This window comes from Perkinsus marinus (assembly GCF_000006405.1).
Source record: "Perkinsus marinus ATCC 50983 genomic scaffold scf_1104296970664, whole genome shotgun sequence".
Taxonomy (NCBI): domain Eukaryota; phylum Perkinsozoa; order Perkinsida; family Perkinsidae; genus Perkinsus; species Perkinsus marinus.
Window position 1 is genome coordinate 104,116 of NW_003202385.1, and position 15,186 is coordinate 119,301.

General features: G+C 51.1%; 7 protein-coding genes across 7 annotated transcripts in view; 4 read left to right on the top strand and 3 right to left on the bottom strand.

Moving 5' to 3' along the window:
- Positions 1–170: 170 nt before the first annotated feature.
- On the bottom strand, positions 171–2,204 carry Pmar_PMAR017079 (Prostatic acid phosphatase precursor, putative; the record flags this gene model as incomplete). The annotated part of the gene is made up of 12 exons (XM_002767457.1): positions 171–331; positions 412–556; positions 605–707; positions 759–828; positions 871–980; positions 1,033–1,206; positions 1,295–1,362; positions 1,421–1,523; positions 1,582–1,670; positions 1,738–1,859; positions 1,935–2,014; positions 2,058–2,204. 12 exons carry the CDS (start codon positions 2,202–2,204, stop codon positions 250–252), a joined length of 1,293 nt encoding a protein of 430 aa, XP_002767503.1. The 3' UTR covers positions 171–249.
- Positions 2,205–3,951: 1,747 nt separating this feature from the next.
- Pmar_PMAR017080 (conserved hypothetical protein) lies at positions 3,952–4,395 on the bottom strand (the record flags this gene model as incomplete). The annotated part of the gene is made up of 3 exons (XM_002767458.1): positions 3,952–3,982; positions 4,103–4,236; positions 4,282–4,395. 3 exons carry the CDS (start codon positions 4,393–4,395, stop codon positions 3,952–3,954), a joined length of 279 nt encoding a protein of 92 aa, XP_002767504.1.
- Positions 4,396–4,621: 226 nt separating this feature from the next.
- Positions 4,622–5,548, top strand: Pmar_PMAR017081 (hypothetical protein; the record flags this gene model as incomplete). The annotated part of the gene is made up of 7 exons (XM_002767459.1): positions 4,622–4,741; positions 4,774–4,864; positions 4,911–4,975; positions 5,030–5,119; positions 5,169–5,282; positions 5,329–5,404; positions 5,448–5,548. The coding sequence occupies 7 exons, from the start codon at positions 4,622–4,624 to the stop codon at positions 5,546–5,548; spliced, it is 657 nt and encodes a 218-aa protein (XP_002767505.1).
- Positions 5,549–5,712: 164 nt separating this feature from the next.
- On the top strand, positions 5,713–6,952 carry Pmar_PMAR017082 (Multiple myeloma tumor-associated protein, putative; the record flags this gene model as incomplete). The annotated part of the gene is made up of 7 exons (XM_002767460.1): positions 5,713–5,828; positions 6,008–6,101; positions 6,145–6,230; positions 6,277–6,353; positions 6,401–6,527; positions 6,574–6,699; positions 6,745–6,952. 7 exons carry the CDS (start codon positions 5,713–5,715, stop codon positions 6,950–6,952), a joined length of 834 nt encoding a protein of 277 aa, XP_002767506.1.
- A 1,082-nt stretch (positions 6,953–8,034) lies between these two features.
- Pmar_PMAR017083 (conserved hypothetical protein) lies at positions 8,035–11,554 on the top strand (the record flags this gene model as incomplete). The annotated part of the gene is made up of 18 exons (XM_002767461.1): positions 8,035–8,155; positions 8,200–8,369; positions 8,411–8,554; positions 8,599–8,703; positions 8,755–8,876; positions 8,921–9,081; positions 9,130–9,263; positions 9,305–9,414; positions 9,487–9,604; positions 9,666–9,758; positions 10,298–10,452; positions 10,500–10,566; positions 10,613–10,681; positions 10,730–10,825; positions 10,908–11,051; positions 11,100–11,163; positions 11,215–11,344; positions 11,393–11,554. 18 exons carry the CDS (start codon positions 8,035–8,037, stop codon positions 11,469–11,471), a joined length of 2,082 nt encoding a protein of 693 aa, XP_002767507.1. The 3' UTR covers positions 11,472–11,554.
- Position 11,555: 1 nt separating this feature from the next.
- Positions 11,556–13,745, top strand: Pmar_PMAR017084 (hypothetical protein; the record flags this gene model as incomplete). The annotated part of the gene is made up of 11 exons (XM_002767462.1): positions 11,556–11,777; positions 11,821–11,956; positions 12,004–12,079; positions 12,127–12,233; positions 12,279–12,331; positions 12,744–12,881; positions 12,934–13,039; positions 13,087–13,213; positions 13,246–13,357; positions 13,410–13,580; positions 13,629–13,745. The coding sequence occupies 11 exons, from the start codon at positions 11,556–11,558 to the stop codon at positions 13,743–13,745; spliced, it is 1,365 nt and encodes a 454-aa protein (XP_002767508.1).
- Positions 13,746–13,803: 58 nt separating this feature from the next.
- Positions 13,804–15,186, bottom strand: part of Pmar_PMAR017085 (hypothetical protein) — a gene marked incomplete at both ends in the record, with an annotated part of 3,249 nt that continues 1,866 nt past the window's right edge. Inside the window, one exon of the mRNA XM_002767463.1 lies at positions 13,804–13,964. Coding sequence (XP_002767509.1) covers positions 13,804–13,964 — 161 coding nt within the window. The remainder of the gene's footprint in view (positions 13,965–15,186) is intronic.

Sequence of the window (15,186 nt, forward strand, 5' to 3'; positions counted from 1 at the left end):
GGGAATCGAAATGCTTGATAGAGGAACGAGGACTCACCGACAAAGGAGCGAGATCTAATGTCTAACGGACATCAACACTCCATTAGATCATCTGAGGGAGTGTTGATGTCCGATACAAAACTCAAGTCAAAAGTAATGTTGTGAAAGCCATCTCATGTAAATAGAGATGATATCAAAGCGTCAACTTTCGACGATTGGAAAAATGATGGAAAAGGAAACTTGATCGACCCCTGAAGGATGATAGGAAGCCTAGTTGCGGCCCTCACATTCAGACTCGGTGGGTACTAGAGTGACGAGGTACTCGTGAAGCTCATCTAAGGGACACAGATACCTGAGAGAAGCGATCGAGGCCGATATCGAGGCAGTAGTCAATGGTCTTCAAGTAACACATGTTGCGGCGACGCCACTCACTTGCCACGGCATCCCTCGATGGCCTCAACAGAAGCTACTCGACCATTGTAGACAAAACGGGCTTGGTTGTCGGAGTAGATCTCCATTACAAGAGTACAGCCGAATGGAGGCCAACTTTCGGCACATGTATTGCCAGAATCCATCCCTGAGAACGGATACTCCATATTCAGTGAGGGAGAGGGCACACTCCTACAGGTTAGCTCAAGCGCGTCGATGATGGAGTGGGCTGGACCCATATCATGACCGAGATACACCGATAAACGTCTATCACGTACGCCCAAATCCTCGAGTAAATCCTGAAACACTCAGATGGACAGATCGAAATCAGTGGAGTGCCTCAGGCCTACCCCAATGAATGGCCCGTAGGCGAGCTTCTTCATCTCCTTATTGACGCCATAACGGCCGAGTGCCCAAAACCTATCGCTGATATATAGTATGAGAGCTCGTGAGGACCCTTACACAGCCTCCTTCTCGACAGCCTTGAAGACGGTACCACTTTCTTCTAGTCCTTTAGGGACATTCTTGGGCTCACTTGGCACAGTTGAACAGACATGAGCAGTTAGGCAGTCCTATAGACACGAATTCCGATCAAGGCAATGATTCACTTGATAGGCATGTTACGTGAAGGGGGTCAAAAAGATCCTTCATAGCTCGTGTGTTGTTGGTATTAAACTCTTTGCTGCGACAAGTAGCAGCTCCAATAAATTCGCGCAGATCAGTCGTTTTCTGCGCACGTTCCTTGGCAGTCGGAGAATTGTAGAACTCGTTCAGAGCATCATTGAGGCGGGGGCACACCTGAGGGTACAATGCACTCTGAAAGGTACGAAAAGTAGTCAGAATATCATTAGTATGTGGTGAGGAGTTGGTCATTTTGATAACCTACCGAAGGGTTAGGCATCAAGGTATCTCTTTGTCTGTCGGGCATTATAATACTTAGTTTCGAGTCGTCCGCTGAAATATATTCCACGAACAATTGGAAAGCGACTTGCAAGGATTCGGCAAATCTCACCATGGACAATTTTCGGGAACAACCCCATGGCGAGAGCTTCCGCGCTTTGGTGAACTCGTGGGACATCAGTTGAGCGGAACATGACCTCAGGCTCCTTAGGGATCTGATGAGTAGCTAGTGTGTTAAAGAGAGCTTACCAATAGAGGTTCGAGAGAACGTACATCGGGCAATCCCAAGACACTCTTGTAGGCAGCGCCAAGCTGCTTTCCATTGGCCATGTGCATTTGCACTCCGGCATCGACAAGTTGGCCTAAGGATGGCTGAGTGACCATGGTGCTGACTGCTATGTGGGAGCTACTATGGTGATGATAACTCACCCAGGAGGCAACCGTCACCCGGCAAGACACTCTTCTTGCCACGGAGGCGAGAAAAACCGGGAGAGCGGCCTCCGGACGGACTATCAGCGAAGCCAGCGAAGGTCTTAGTCGGGCAAGTGTATCTGAACAACACGGGCAGTACCCACTTGGCAGAGGGAGCTTGTCATCGTGCCCGTTTAGAGCAACTCTAAGCATACCTGGCCTCGTCGTTAGCCCAACAAGTCATATCGTACAAGGGCGTGCGAGCACCATGACGCGCGAACACCAGGACTTTGTCCTACACAGACGCAAGAAGGAGATAACTACGGCCGAAGCCTCACCAACTTAGAGCCGTCATGTTCCCTCGGAGGAGCATCAGGCCATTTGATCTCTGAATGGCAATCATAAGTTGACTTGTCTTCAGGAAACTCGAGTGTGGAGATAAGCGCTCTTACTCCTACAGCCCCGAACAGAAGAATTACTCTCATGTGATCAAAAGTGAAACTGCCTGACGGTGAACTTTACCACACGAGAGACCACGCCAAATAACTAATCTTGAGTCAAGGATCTTGATCTGTCTGGTACACATGGTGCGGGTCTCACCGAACAGAGCCAAAGTCGGACTTCAAGACTAAGAGTCTGTTACGTGTCACAGTTTACCTTGGTTTATGCTTTAAAAACTGCATGAACCTTTTACACTTTTAACTGTGAAGGGCAATGCCCTCAGGGCATAGGACACAGCTAATAGTGGTCAACGACTTTGAACAGACAGTACCAAGTATACCGTTCTCAGTTCTTGGTATTATGATGTTGTATAACTAATATGTAACGGAGTCTGTAACAAGTCCGGAGTCGATAGGACACTCCGCAAGATTCAATACACCAGTGTTTGTGGTGAGAGTCTCACCGTGAGACGCAGAGAAGAGGCCGTAGTGACGTTCAGGCCTGTGGCACAAGCTGATATGTGAATGAACATCTCGTAGGGATGAGTACTGAATAGCCTTTTGGATGGCCCCTGGTAGCACTGAGGCCAACTGCCTCACAGCTCCGAATGACCTCTGTGACCACCGCCGCCGCCGCAGCGCCGGGTCGATATATGTATTTCAGGATGAGGATGAGGATATTGGATTAGAATACAGACGCCTACTTCTTGGGCCTACTTATCCGCGGCGGGGCGGCTATGCCATCACTCCTGGATACCGTATCCAGGATACGCCTCAGTACAATTAACGTCTCTGGCCGGGGCGGATATGCCACCGCTCCTAGATACGTCGCAGTACGATCAATCTCCGTGGCCGGGGCAGCTATGCCACCGCAAATAGATACGCATCAGTACAATCAATCTCCCTGGCCGGGGCGGCTATGCCACCGCCGATAGATACGCCTCAGTACAATCAATCTCCCTGGCCGGGGCGGCTATGCCACCGCCGATGGATACGCCTCAGTACAATCAATCTCCCTGGCCGGGGCGGCTATGCCACCGCCGATGGATACGCCTCAGTACAATCAATTTCTCTGGCCGGAGCGGCTATGCCACTGCTGCTGGATACGCCTCAGTACAATCAATCTCCCTGGCCGGAGCGGCTATGCCACCGCCGATGGATACGCCTCAGTACAATCAATCTCCCTGGCCGGAGCGGCTATGCCACCGCCGATAGATACGCCTCAGTACAATCAATCTCCCTGGCCGGGGCGGCTATGCCACTGCTGCTGGATACGCCTCAGTACAATCAATTTCTCTGGCCAGAGCGGCTATGCCACTGCTGGTGGATACGCCTCAGTACAATCAATTTCTCTGGCCAGAGCGGCTATGCCACTGCTGCTGGATACGCCTCAGTACAATCAATTTCTCTGGCCAGAGCGGCTATGCCACTGCTGGTGGATACGCCTCAGTACAATCAATTTCTCTGGCCAGAGCGGCTATGCCACTGCTGCTAGGAATGCCCTGGTACAATCAGGCGAATGATAATCTAACATGGTGGTACAACCGCTACAGCCGAGGAATCGGTTTCGCTGAGAGCGAGATAGGTCTTTGGGGAATATAGCCTGTCAGACAGTAGTATTGGGTGGGCATTCACAGATGTCCACAGCATTCGGCCCACACCCCGACTGAACGTCGGTACTGGAGGCGGGTGATAGCTACTGGAGATCCATCACCGAGCGAAGGCTGTCAGACACGCAGCGTCCCAAAACTCATATGGCTCGCATCCAATCACGAAACATATAATGCCATGTTCAGTATGCAGTCTTGATCATCGTGCTCGATCTGGGTCATAACCGTATTTGAGAAGCCAACCTTCCCTCAAGGCTTGATGAAAACCGAATCGACTCATACGTGTGTATCTTTCGAGAAGACGTCGAAGAATGCACCACGCAGTGGGTGTACCTCTTCACTTCATTGGCATGCCCAACTTGTATATCCCTATTCCTGATCCTATTCTTTCCGACCATTTTATTGGCATCTATACGACCGAATACACCGAGATTTTCATACACTACTTTGTAGACCCTAGTATTCACCTGATTGGACTACCTCTAATCACACTGGGGTCTGATATTACCTACCTCCGAATCTTTGAAGGCCAACCTGGCCATATGATCTTTAAGATTCCTGCGGCGGAAGGTTGGCAATCCTAATGGCGCTGCCTGAAGCGTCGGACCGGGGTTACGGGCTGCCATGATAGTACTACAGCTATCCTAGCACCCCTGATAATAATCGCCATCCCATGAGACCAGGATTGCGTCACTGCGCCACGAAATTGACGATCTCGCGTTCAAAGTTAGTTGCGATCGAGTCGCTGGCTGTCTGTGACGTTGAGGTATCTTCATTGAGTGAAGATACACGGACCATCTGGTAAGTATACTTCGGAACATGTCTGTCATCATTCCAGATTGTTTATCGATCATGCTTAGCGGGAGGGTTCTGGCCTCTTCTGTTCATCTACAGGCTGCCTCACCTTCTCTCACGGCTCTTCAGGCCTGCAGGAGTCTTGTCGACAACCTTGGAACGATCGTAGCATCACAGGTGGTGTCTCTGCTGGGAGTAGTTGGGATCAGGTTGATCGGTCTCCCAGCTCTCACCTACAGACCATGAGGCAAGCCTTGTTGGTATCAGGTCAGTTCAAGCCTAAAGACGCCAAAGAGACACGTGAGTTGAGAAGTCTACGTATTTGTTGGAGCCTTGCACATTCAAGGTTCATTTGTATCTGATTTGATCGAGGTCCAAGACATGCTCGCTTCTGCTGGGATGGTGAATCTCGTGAGAATCACTGAAAGATGCTACTGCTACTTCCGATGACTAGTCGCTAATCAGATGCCTCCACAGTCAGAAAGACTGGTGAAGTTGGCCCGGATGGATGCTGCACGATATTATGATGGACGTAAGGAGAACCAAATAGTAAAAGTAGGCTGGGTTGAGCCCCCCTGCTGTTGGTAGTGGGCTCGGTCTTTAGGCCCTTGCGGGTTTTGGTATGCCGGCTGAAGTGGTGTATACTTCCCCAAGACTCAGTCATATAAAAGTAGCATGGATGAAGGGTGCTTTGGTCATTCCCCAAGAGGGCTGCGATGTGGGATGCGTTGGAGTTCATGTAAGGGAGTATTCATAATGTTCAGGAAGAGAGTCTCCAGCGTTACGCTAGGCGAATAGCGGAGACCGAGGTCTGTAAGGTTGCAATTCTGGATAAATGGGGTAGTGATGGGAAGCGGCGGACTAACGCGATTTTGGTTGGCAGATACTGCTAGCAATCAGAGGCACTACCTCAAGAACGTCCTTGTAGCCTTGCAGCAGGCTGGCCCTGTAAAGAGGCCGGATAAATTTCATCAGTCAAATTGAGTGCCGATGCACGCCTGCGTAACTTTCTGTGGTGTTTCATGTGATGTTTTAGAGGCCTTTGCGTTTTCATACACGAGCAGTTTTTAGGGTTTGACGACCTTTTTGGGGGGAGGCGAGTACGATGCGTATTACGAGATTGTAGGCTTGTGCGATCCTTGTTGCCAATGGCCGATATCCGTCCTGATGGTCCCCCTAGGGAGGGTGTCAGAGGTGGACTGGAACAGTTCAAGTGGGATGATATCAAGAATATCAGTTATAAAGATAGAGAGCAATATCTGGGGTAGTATGGGCCTAAGGAATTACTCTGACGAGTAGCCGTCTACGGTGACCTGCCCTACTGTGGGAAGTCTAGGTAGCGTGGGACTATACCCTGTGGCGTGAGTGCTACAGGGGATGGGAATTTGGAAGAAACGTTATATCACTAGATGGGCTTTGATGAATTGTACCGGTATGCTGTAGTTACTCAACGAGACTAGGCCAACTGGGCAAATTTGGTCGGTGGAACCGTAATGATTGGTGGCGGACGGAACGAAGAGGAGCCAAGCAGATCGAAGTATGTGGGAACCGCAAGTGACTATTGTGATTGGTGATGTTAGGATGAGAGGTCTTCTATTCAGCAGTATGAAAACGAGATCATGCTAGAGGCCCTTGGTCAGAAGCCTAAGAGGCTCTTGCTGATGCGGTAAGGTAGTTGCCGAATGACGCGTTCCCTGATGCCATTGGATTAGGAGTGACAATATGACGCCTGAGCAACTTGCTGCTATTGCTCGAGGGGATGACCCTGACAAGCCTAAGGATGCCGATGGTAGGGAGGGGCGCTTGTGTGGAAGGCTTAGTAGTGGTTTGGGGTAGGGAATGTTAAGGATGAGAACGCAGCAGGCCCGGGAGATGATGACTATGAAACGCAGAAGTTGATCGAAGAGTCTAACTCGAAGAAGGGAATGGGGTTCAACCCTTATGCCAAGCAGGCGGATCGACTGTAGTACTGGGGAGCTCCTAGTAGTAGGGGAGAGGTGGCGTGGTAGGTACGGGAAGTCTAACACGACGGTGCTGGGGGAAGATGGCGTTACTCGAGAGGTGGTGAAATTGGATGAGGATGATAATGTGAAGAAGGAGTTGGATGAAGAGGCAGACGATAACAGGGAGGAGTGGTAGGGCAGGTTGGGCAGCTGTTGAAGTGAACGCTCTTCACGTAGGGAGTATCGGCCGCCACCACGGAAGGTTTTGGGACCTGTCATGCCTGGTAGAGAGAGAGTGAAGGAGGAGCTGGAGGAGGGAGAGGAGGAGGAGGATCCGAGGGATGCTAAGGCAAGACGGAAGGCTGAGAAGAAACTCGCTAAGAAAATCAAGAAGGATGAGAGGCGAGCTGAGAAGAAGAGGAGGAAGGAGCACAGGGAGAGGTAATAGTGGAGGTAGTGTGAAGGACTGTAGCGTAAGAGCAGATCTGAGGACAGAGAACCCTCCAGGAGGCGGGCATCGTCTAGGTCAAGGTCTCCTCTAAGGAGGTCTCGGCATGATAGCAGTAGGAAGAGAGGTGAGATCGGGTGGTGCTCTTGTAGAGGTTCCAGCGTTGAAGTCTGTATCGAAAAATGCGAAACCTGCTCATGTCGGCATTTGTGGTTTTTTGTGTTTTTCCCCCCACATATTTGGCTGGAGGGATAGCTGATCCTCTTTAGATTCACCGCGTGGTGAGGATCGTCATCGTCATCATCATCACCATCGTAGGGAACGCGATGATTATGATGAGAGAGGACGTCGCTAAAGGCAACGCTTACTGACGTGCCTACGTCCATTATATTCTCTTCGAAAGGAGGAAGGTAGACTGCAACATTTAAAGGTGGTAGTGTTGAGTAGTAGTGAAAAGTCAATTCACTGGGGTAGTTGCTATGCCATGCAACGTCTTGTTCGATACGACTAGGCTCAGGGGTCCATTACGGAGCCCCACTGTTACTCACCATCACATGAACACCTTAGGGAGGCCTCGTCTCTGGTTATTAGGGAGGGGGGGGAGAACACTGCGGCAGTCTGGGCGAATTGTTCGATATTGGCGGTCATTGCTCCTACGGCTTCTGTCGAAGGAGTTTGCGGTTGGTGTAGTGAGGAGGCTGATCGGTAGTGGTCAACTGTTGGCCCTACTTTATCACAGAGACCTCAGCTTCTTCATCTTTGCCCACCTCGGCTCTTCCCTGGGCCCTCTGTTCAGAGCCTCGGTGGCGAGAGGCCGACCAATGACGCCATTTAATACACAGCTCGTTGAACTCATGTGCATTGCAGTACTCTCCTTCTTGTTGTGTTATCTCACGTTGATGATTGTGAAGGCAGTACGGCCGCTGATACATGAGGGGCGCTGTCGTGCTGGGCCATTTCGCTGGGCTCCTACTACTTCCTTGTCTCCTTTTCTCTCGGCTTCTTTTCTGCAGCGCAACTCTGACCGAGGCCGTAGATTCTGGGGTAGTATCGTAGTCTCAACGACAGGGTTGCTAGCAATGGCTCTCCTCCGTTCGCCGAAAGAGATGCCGGGCTTCATGGAGGTATCGGTGGAAGTCGCTGAGGCCATCGCGAACAACAAACCAGTGGTGGCCCTCGAGAGCACCATCATCACCCACGGTGAACTTGCTGAGTTCAGGCTCAACGCAATTGGGTATCCTTAGGCATGCCCTATCCGCAGAATTTGCAATCGGCCCTTGAGGTGGAGAGAGTCGTACGAGATGCCGGCAGCGTGCCTGCCACTATAGCGCTCTTGAGAGGGAAGGTTAAAGTTGGCTTGACGGGGGCGGAGATCAACGAGATCGCCGAGATGGGACCAAGCAAGTGCTCGAAGGTATTTCCTCGTCATCTCCCTTAGTCATGATCTCTATGTAGGTCTCTATACGCGACATAGGGCTGTTGGTGGCCAATAAGGGCTATGGATCCACTACAGTAGCAGCTACTATGCGCATAGCCTCAATGGCTGGCATACGAGTGTTTGCTACTGGTGGTATTGGTGGAGTTCACAGAGGGGCCGAGGTAGGGGGGAAGGTACTCGTACTTGGTCGATACTTTGTTAGCAGTCAACATGGGATGTGTCTGCTGATCTCACTGAGTTGGGCTCTACTCCAGTAGCAGTAGTTTGTGCTGGTGCCAAAAGTGTGCTGGATCTTCCCAAGACGCTTGAAGTGGGGGAAGTCTGTGGTCGTCTGCCTCAGCAGTGAGTGCTCCTCCTGTAGTTCCTCGAGACGCAAGGGGTGCCTGTCCTCGGTTGGGGTACGGATATTTTCCCGGCATTCTTCACCCGGGATAGTGGTCTTCGGACCTCTGGTGTTGTGGACGATGCTGATCATGCTGCGAGGTAGGTGAGAGGAGTTCTTTGGAGGAGGTAACGGTGGAGTTCAGATTTCTGGCAGCCTCCGACCGCTTCTTCTCGGTACCACGTTACAGACGTCCAGGGTGCGTCATAGCATGCCCAGTACCGGAGGCGGGAGCTGCTGATATGAAAAGGATAGAAGAGTGCACTAAGGCGGCGTTGAAGGAAGCTGAGGGGAACGGTGTTCAAGGTGAGTGGGGAAGGTCTGCTGCTGGGGATGGTAGGAGTCTCTTTGAAGGCGCTGATGTAACTCCCTTTCTGCTCAAGAGGATCAACGAGTTGACGGGTGGAGAGAGCTTAGCGGCTAATCTGTGTCTTATTAAGAACAATGCAATGGTCGCCAGCCAGATAGCAGTAGCCTATCATCAGAGCGTAGTATCCTTTCCTGGTAACAGTCTACAGTGTTGATGTAGTTCTTCCGCCAAAGAGGCGAGGCGGCAGGCCCTGGGGCGGTGGCGGTGTTGGGAGGGATAGCAATGGACATCACTGCTAAGGCGAGTGACCCAACGAGTGCACGGGCTCAGTGAGACTATCCATGGGCTGTGTAGTCGTGGGAGAGGCTCTGTGTCGTTGATATCAGAGTCTACTGTCCCAGGCTTTCTGTCGATGTCCACTGGAGGGTCGGCCTCTCCTTGGCAGAGAGCATGGCGATGTTGGGGGCGACACCTGTTTATCTCAGTGTCGGTCGGGATAGCCATGGGAAGCCTGATGCAGTAGGGATGGTCTGCGCTGGGTCCACGATGGGAGGTGGATACTCTCAGGCGTCTTCGGCAGATAGGGGTGCCTACCACCAATGTGAAGGAGTTGACCAGCGAGTCCACTGGTACATGTACCCTAGTACTTGACGGTCGTGGAGAGCTTATATCGGTAGTAGTAGTAGTAGTATTAGTAGTAGTAGTAGTAGTAGTAGTAGTAGTAGTAGTAGTGATGTCGCACGGATTGACAGTAGTACCGGTGCGGGGAGCGGCCTTAGTAGTAGTGATGTCGCAGGGATTGACCGTAGTACTGGTGCGAGGAGCAGCCTTAGTAGTAGTGATGTCGCAGGGATTGACAGTAGTACTGGTGCGGGGAGCAGCCGTAGTAGTAGTGATGTCGCAGGGATTGACCGTAGTACTGGTGCGGGGAGCGGCCTTAGTAGTAGTGATGTCGCAGGGATTGACAGTAGTACTGGTGCGGGGAGCGGCCTTAGTAGTAGTGATGTCGCAGGGATTGACCGTAGTACTGGTGCGGGGAGCGGCCTTAGTAGTAGTGATGTCGCAGGGATTGACAGTAGTACTGGTGCGGGGAGCGGCCTTAGTAGTAGTGATGTCGCAGGGATTGACCGTAGTACTGGTGCGGGGAGCGGCCTTAGTAGTAGTGCTCTCCCATTGTAGTTCCTATGGGGTTTGTGACAAACCGTTTGTCAGGGTGTAGCCGCGATGGACATCTTCGACCGTCTCGTCCATCCCCTCATCAACATCCCTCAAGTCCTCAGACAGGAGGATATGTCTCAGCTCAGGGTCCTCTTGGTAGATGCCAACATCCCTAGGGACACCATTGTTCGGGCCTCGAAGGCCTGCAGGTGGGTAGTAGTCACTTCTGTGATCAGTCTTCAATCACTGAGTGTAGGGCCCGAGGAGTGGAGTGTTGGTTGGACCCTGTGAGCACAGTGAAGGCTGCTTCAAGAGTCGGCAAGGTTGGAACATAGCCTCTCTACTGTAGAGTTGGAAGGTGCTCCTCAGGCCAGCGATACTGGCGAAGAGCTCCTCGACACTGTCGATGTCGTCTCGCCCAACATGCGTGAACTAGCGGTAGGGGCAGTCGAGTTATTTATGGTGCTGTTACTGAGCACATCTTAGGTGTTAGCCTCTAGCTATCTTTATCCGGCCCAGATAGAGGTGGAGCCTCTGAGGAAGGAGGAAGTCATCCAATGGGGCCTCACCACTGCTACATTGGTAGGCTCGTCGTTGGTCGTGTCGAGGTCCCCTGCCGCTACATATCCCGAGCAAGCCTTGTCTCACTGAATCGCTCATCTAGTTACTAGAAAGGAGCTCAGTGAGGCGCGTGTTGGCATCGTTCGGCAAGCGAGGTGTCATACTAGTCACCAAGGAGGCTCTTACTCCTCTGCCCTCTAGTATAAGTCCACTGTGCCGTAGCATTGGAGGAACACTGCAGATAAAGGTATGGCACTACCCTTACTGTCATAGCTTGGCCTTCCCTATATCGAAGGCACTGCCAACAACCTCCTCTAGTATCACAGCTGTACACTACGCTGCTGAGCCTGTCGATAGCAGTAGGGGCTATCCCTTCATATGGCCCCTGCTTTCCACCGATTTTGTTTCAGTGGTGAGCTCCACTGGAGCCGGCGACAACCTTCTCGCTGGTGCAGCATGGGCGTATGCTTGTCGTGGAGTCCCAATAGAGAGGGCTGTGGTGGTCGGTATGGCGACTGCTAGGATGAGCCTCTTCACAGAGTAGCCATCTACTGGGCTGGTCTATATCCATTGTCAATGCCCCTTCAGGTCGGCTTGCCATCCTGATCTGTGTTCCGAGGAAGTGGAGCATCTCCTCTCGGAAGGAGCCGGCATCAGCAAGCTATGACGTGTCGTGACGATCGTGACTTTTTAACTTCTGAAGACCGCGCCGTAACCTTTTTCTATGACGTGAAACCTCTATATTACCGCAATGTTCCTCAATCGCCGTAGTCAACTCTCGCGTTCGTGCCATGGGATGCCTTACTGGTGGCAGGATCGACTCACAGGCATGCTAGGTAGCCGACAGCAGATCCTTGCAGCATTCCGGCAGACGCTGAGGCCTCCAACGGTCTGCACGCCCTTGGGCGCGGCATCACAGGTCCGAGGAGGCTTCTATGAAGGCAGCAACAAGGACCACCGTCAAATCACCATGGTAGGGTAGAGAGCCTCTCTCTTGACTGACAGATTCTCATCAGCCCGTCCCTCGCAATGTTCGGCCAAATGTCGTCGTGAAGGGTATTCGGAAAGTTAGTGCGAAATTGGACATTCTGAAGACTCAGACGAAGATTCGCAGCTTCGAGGGAAACTCCATGTATCGCATACGGAAACTGAGTGAGTGCTTGCGCTTCTTGTATGATGCTGATTTATGTGTGCCTCAGATGAGCGGGCTTACTTTAGGAAGTGGCATTATCTACGGTATGCTGTAGAAACTCTCAACTTTTACGCCCGGAAGAGGTAGGAAGGTTCCTTTCTCGCCTTGGTGTTTTACTGTATTTTTGCAGAGCCCCTTTGAGCATCTTACCGAAGGAGGATCCGTCCAACCTCGAGATGAGGCTATTGAAGCCTGTACTGCCACAAGGCGATCCTTCCAGGAAGAGAGCCAGATTTTGTACCACTCCTCTTTGTCATCGGTGGCCACTTCGATCTATTTCAGGGTCGAAACCAGACGGATTTTCCGAGAAGGAGCTTTGGAACATCGCAGATGAGGTCGCAGAAACTCCACCGAAGACCTCGGATGAGCGCCTGTCCTTCGAGTGTCGAGGGATAGCTCGATATTGACACATAGACAGCTGAGCATGCGGTCTTACAGACCAGGAGTTTCCGATTTACAACTGGCTTGAGTCATCAGTGTTGACCTTCAATGCATACCCTAGAGTAGGGTTTTGCACTTATATTGGCAGAAGCTTCCTCAAGGGAGCTCTCAAAAGATCACTGTCACGACCGATGAGCTCTTCTGGCCATTGCTGTTGCCTCAAGCCCGTCGCTGAGGTCTACTCGAAGTCTATTCATCATGTTTCTTGCCTCCTTTGTAGACGGCATGGTGTTTGGGCGTCCGACCTCCAGCGGGAGGATATAGTAGCGAAGAGTATACTCGTCGTGAAGATATGTCTGTTGTTAGGCGGAGTCAGGATGGCTTTGGAAGAAGTCAAAGGTCGTTGGCATATGGCGACTTCGATGGTGCTGCGTTGTGATGAGCCAGCGTGCCCTGTTCTCCTTTGAGCAGAGGCCCGATTGGGTTCAAGATGCTAATCTCCAGGTGGAATATGCTACCATTGCTCGGCAATGTTGAGCTGTTGTCGTTATGGCAGCAAAGCCCTACTGAGAAGATTTCCCTCAGCACTGGGGATCTCAAGGAGCTTCAAGGGTCATCATTCATGGGATTCACGATTGGCAACAGAGTTTTCGCCCTACCAGGTATCAGTCTCTGTCTTCGTGATATCTTGGATACTTGCGGGGCTCAGGTACCCCGAGTACTAGGGGAACACTTCTCGATTGGCTCATGGCTATCGCCTTTGTGAAGGGAGATGAAGAGACGATTGACAGGCAAGTTGAGGCTGGGCCCATGAAGAAGCTACCCTTTGCAGATGCGTGGACTTGGTATGCACGAATGATGCTGAGAGGTCCGCTGACTCCGACGGAGACCTCTCTCAGTTCGACTCCTCCACGTCAACTGATGCCTCGATTTTTTCCCATGAATTTGCTATATACGTACACGGTGCCACCGGTGATCAAGTGAGCACCATTTCTCCCTGCCTGCGACATAGACTGCTCTATGATTCCTCAGATCGCTATGGAGAGCCTCGACTTTGCAGGCTTGTGGCTCATACCAATCTCCAGTAACAGGGCGACTATAGCTGCAAGCTGTGAGCTGTGCCAGAGACTTCGTGGCCGACAAGATTTGTGTGGGACTACCCGTTGTGGACACATATTCCATGTGGACTGCCTCTATTCCTGGGTGAGGATGGATTGCCTTTCCGCGTCGATCGAGTGACTCTTCTTTCAGACGCGGCAGAGTGTAACACATAACTACTGTCCGTACTGTCGTACAAAATTCTCTTATGAGGAGACTGATGATGGTACGAGTGACTCTCCTTGCCCGATGCCTTGTCCCTCGAGGTGAGCAGATGCATACCATGTCCTGTTGCGGGATGTACCGTCCTTAGCGTCATGACGTTTTCTTACCGTCGGACTGTTTGCTTGGAGTCGTACGTTCGGAGAGACTCTATTTCCCTGCCGATCTCTCCTGTACAGCGGTCTCCACCTCTGAGGCCTCCCGCGAAGAAGTACTCCTCGTTGCCTCCAGTAGCTCCTGCTCCGCAGCCAGTGGAAGCAGCCATGTCTCTGGGAACGATGTTATGGAAGTCATAGTGGAGTTATATAACTTAAAGCTCGATGCTTGCACTACATCCAAGGCAGTCCATTCTCGACTTGGCATTACCAAATAGTGTCACCATCAGTATGGATAGAACTACTCCAGATTCGTATGCTATACACTTTCCCTTTCTAGTACCCTAATCTAGCAACACATTTACGATAGGTCAATTAGTACACTCATACTGGACCGCAGCAGTGTTGTCAATACTCACCGAAAGGCTGATACATGACTGGGGATATTATAGCGTTTACACAGTGGGCCTAAGGTGGCCCACGGAGGGAAAGATGGGAAAGTTATTTCCCTCTGAAGGGAAAATGAAGGAAAGATAAGGAAAAATAAAATTTTCCCCTCAGCCTGCCACGTCTGGCAAGCCCGAACATCACTGCCCGATTTGGTCAAGCTGCAAACATACGCTCTGCACTCACAGATATTTATGATAGATTCAATGGGCCACAAGTTTCCCAGATCGTGACAAAATTTCAGATTCATGAAATATCCACACGGAAGGAAACTCGGGCACGGAGGGCAGTGCACTCCTCCGTAGCCATGAGCCATGATCCGCGATCAATGCTGATTAACCAGTTCTGCCTTTACTCGATGTTTTCGATCATGGTCCGCTAGGACACGGCTGGACTGTGTGTACTGGAACTTCTGTGGTTGAAAGACGATGCTACCGCTGAGCACTGTCCAATGGGCGTAGTTCCCTGATAATAGACCTCACGTCGCGTTATGTTGTGCTGTAGATAACTGAGCGAATATCGACACCACGTTTATCGTCGAACCAGAACGTGGGCATTTCTAGAGAAAAAACTGAAGCCTAGTTGAAAGTGCGCATCGCATTCTTGCTCGCCACAATAACCTTCGGTCATTCGGGCGAATTTTTCTTCTCCGTTATCATTCTAACCAATCCATGAATACAACCATGTACTCCAGACGGCATTTGCCGAGATATCTTTCATCCTTCGACTTTTTGTGACAACTTTTGCCTTCCTCTACTTATCTTTATTTTTCCTTGTTTCTCCATATTTTTTTCCTACCCGAAACACTTTTCTAAATTTCCTTCATTTTTCCGAAAGAAATACAAGGAAATATTTCGTGCCATCCTAACTAGGCCTTCTCGACGGAGTGGCGGAGCTAGCTCGCTATGTGCCACGTGCTCTGCTGACTCCGGTGTAAAACTTGATGA